This window comes from Porites lutea, chromosome 6, assembly GCF_958299795.1.
Source record: "Porites lutea chromosome 6, jaPorLute2.1, whole genome shotgun sequence".
Classification (NCBI taxonomy): Eukaryota; Metazoa; Cnidaria; class Anthozoa; order Scleractinia; family Poritidae; genus Porites; species Porites lutea.
The window spans coordinates 33,822,024-33,825,426 of NC_133206.1; the positions used below are offsets into that span (position 1 = coordinate 33,822,024).

At 39.5% G+C, this 3,403-nt stretch overlaps 1 protein-coding gene across 1 annotated transcript; it reads right to left on the minus strand.

Annotated features, from left to right (window-relative positions):
* Positions 1 to 6: 6 nt before the first annotated feature.
* LOC140941234 (uncharacterized) lies at positions 7 to 1,317 on the minus strand. The gene has a single exon (XM_073390212.1). The coding sequence runs from the start codon at positions 1,130 to 1,132 to the stop codon at positions 578 to 580; it is 555 nt and encodes a 184-aa protein (XP_073246313.1). The 5' UTR covers positions 1,133 to 1,317; the 3' UTR covers positions 7 to 577.
* Positions 1,318 to 3,403: the final 2,086 nt, after the last annotated feature.

Genomic DNA, 3,403 nt, shown 5'->3' on the forward strand with positions numbered 1-3,403 from the left:
CTTTAAAACAGGCACGGGAAAAAAGGATATTAATTAAGTAATCAAGAAATACCATCACGATGGAAGATATATACTTATTATAACAAAAACGTTTATATTTATTTGCTTTGCAAGCGGCTTCTATCCCCAGATATTTGGCTTTGTTACAAGTTTCATTTGAATATGAAAACAAACGGAGCCTGTTTTGCTGCAGGTACAATTGAAACCTTAAATAGTGGCGAGAAATTGAGCGTCGATTAAATATAATAGAACAGCACGGATATCTAGATTCTGCAAAATCTCACAAAAAGCAGCGTGCTGAAAATATTATATTTTTATTTAAAATTTGGTGTTTTCCCTCGTTTTATGTCTACAGCCGGGTAACAAAAACTACAAACAACGTTGAAAATATTTATAACTATATTTTTCATAACAATATATTTTACAATTTGCACGCAAACGGTGGTACTGTGCCCGTTATCTTTTCACGCCAACAGGCCGTCGGTTTGGACCATATCATGTCCTTTCCACCACGAAATTCGGCAATAACCTTTAAAATGTATTGAATGCTAATAGAAATCTGCGGTTTAAAGTTTTATTACACTGTGTAAACTGGGCCAAAACGATAGTTGTGTATCGCCGCGGGTGAAATCAATCCTTCCACAATCTTTAACAAGCCAAAGATTAACAGAACGCGACCTAAAAGTTCCCAAAGTAGAAAGCAAGGCACCAGGTCCTCGATGTAGCGTATAGCTTCCAGTGTAACTCCGATTAAAACCTCCATGACACCGTGACAAATGAGAACCCATCCTCGACGTCTCCATATTGTGCTTGGAGTGTCATCTGTATTCACTTGAAAACCGTCGATAAACAGATGATATTCCACCACAGAACAAGTCCCTGGTACAATCATAAGAAGAAAAGAACGCCCATCGAACTCCCAAGAGTACTGCTCGCTCGGATGACAAACAGCCAAGCCGTTTAAACGTTTGAATGTTATGTAGTCAATTTCCAAACCATTTGTAAATATGCAAAATTTTTCTCCCCACCATCTCTTTAGACGAACAAGTTCGACAGAGTATTCCTTTCGTCCCGAGAAGAAGTCGAAACGTCTTTGCCATTTTTTGGTAGTTTTCCACAAGTACGACTGCATTGGCTTGAGTTTAGTTCGTTCAACTTATCCCCTTCTGTTTTCGCCGGTTTTCGGTGTTTGTATGTTAATTGTGTAAGAAAAATTCATTTTGCAACGTCATGCGGGCCTTTAGTGCTGTTCAAGCCTATCTTTTTGTTGAATACAATTAAATGACAGTCCAATCAATAACTATTCTGACCAGTCTTGTTTACAGCCGACTGTTTTTCTTTATGCTTTGATATCGATGTAACTCAGGAAACCAGCACTTCCTAAAAACAAAAAAAAATAAGTTGAGATATGCTATTAAATTTATCAGTGGTTACTACAAGGAGGTTCAGTGTTGCAAGCAGAAGTTTAAGTAATAAGCGACAAATTTCTCGATCACGACTGAAAATGATGGAGAAATTAGAGAATTTACATTATTTGTAAACAAAATCCATTTGGCAGAATGTATACACTGTACGTGTGAAGGCGTTTAGGTCCCTGCAAATGGTTATTAGGTGATCTATGAAAACATAAATTCTTGTTTATCCTTCAAGGCAAGCAATCAGTATCAATATAGAAGGCTAAATGATAATTTGGATGAGTTATACTGACGAATATCGTCGCAGTTTTGATACAGTCATACAGTTGATGAATGTATAAAGTTTAGGTTGCCCGGGGCAGATAAAATAATTAAAACATGACAATTAAAAGAACCACAGAACGAGTCGGTTGTATTTAATTACACCCACTTCCTTTTAGGATTCAAAGCTGTTTTGCATTGCTAGGAAAAGCTTTATTCTATAGTATTTCAAAGTATTTACAATATAGAGACGCCGAGGAGTCTCTTCTTTCGATTGCAAGTATATCTGTTTGTTCCTCACTGCAATAGACCTCCTTGGCTTCTAGGTTTCCCCAGTGGAGTTCATGTACCTACCTGCTTGACAGGCTTTTAAAGGGGGAGGGACAGGGTAAATAAAGGGCCGCGAAAACACAATAGGTGCGAGAGCAAGATCGCGGTGTGACGGAATAAACAGGAATCATCTTGTAAACTTATCGCTGAAGAACTTACAGGATGATAGATATTGCGACAATTAAGTCACGCGCGTCGCTTCCACTATAAATAAAAATTGTTCGCAGGATAATTGTTGCTTTCTCGAGCCTAAAACAGGTTCCTTTTTGACGATTGGTCAGAACCTGGCCAATCAAGCAAAGCTAGTGGTTCTTGAATTCACTCGGTATCTCCTCTTGTTCTAGTTATTTTTGCCGCGCCTGCAATGATATCGCCGTACGTTGAACATCCCGTCCCGATTATCTGCTCATGGTTCTCTTTGGATGACTGCTAGCTTTTACACCGTAGTGCGCGAGCGGTGAAGTGGGAATTAAAGACGACTACGCACACCAAATAAAGGAAGTATTCTTCTCATCTTTCCATAATATCCTGTGATCTCTATTTTCAGCGCTAAGGCGGGGCCTGGGAAGCGCACCCTTTGAATTTTCAAGGATGGTAAGAAAACAACTATTTTCTGGAACTTAACAATGGCAGGATCCGATCACTCCTGGTCACCGGTCAGACTGACTGACAGCCTACAGGTTATTTATCGATTCATTATTTTTTTCGCCAAAACAAGTCTAAGCCAATCAGCGCGGAGTTAGTTTTCCAACAGCAATGGCGGATGGCGAAGTGTCTAGAATAGCTAGGTAGAATAACCTTTCATTGGACAGTGGTTGAACTTTCACTTCAATTTCACAGTCATTGTGTCGACCGTCGTCAACGCATAGTCTTGGACAAGTTTTCTTTGCACACTACACGTTTGTCACGTGGAGTCCCTCAAGGCACTGGTTTAGGACAGGGATTACTTTTCTCTATACATTTCTCCTTTCGAAGATGTAATTATGGCTCACGGCTTAAATTCAATGATGTATACGCCGACAATTCACAGATTTACATTGTTATGCGACCAAGAAATCGTGTTCAACTGTAATTGTCATTTTATGCGTCAAAACAATGCTAAGCCAATCAGCGTAGAATAAGATTTCCAACAGCAATGGAGGATGGAGAGGGGTCTAGTAAAGGTTGCTTAACCTATTTATTGGGATAGTGTTCGAACTTGCTGTTTGATTTCACAGTCATCAGAATCTACCTATAAAGGTGTGATTCCTGTCATGCAGAACATTGCAAATTTTCGTGAGAGAAGAAATCTCTTGGTGAACTAACGTACTGTAGCACTCAGAACACTGCAGCCAGTAACAGTGGTCAGTTTGGGATTTGAGCTTTAAAGTGGCAGTACTGGTGCCCCAAACACTTGA

What these genes read in the sequence shown, in the direction of transcription:
- LOC140941234 (XM_073390212.1), bottom strand. Translation starts at nt 1,132, where the DNA reads ATGCAGTCGTACTTGTGGAAAACTACCAAAAAATGGCAAAGACGTTTC.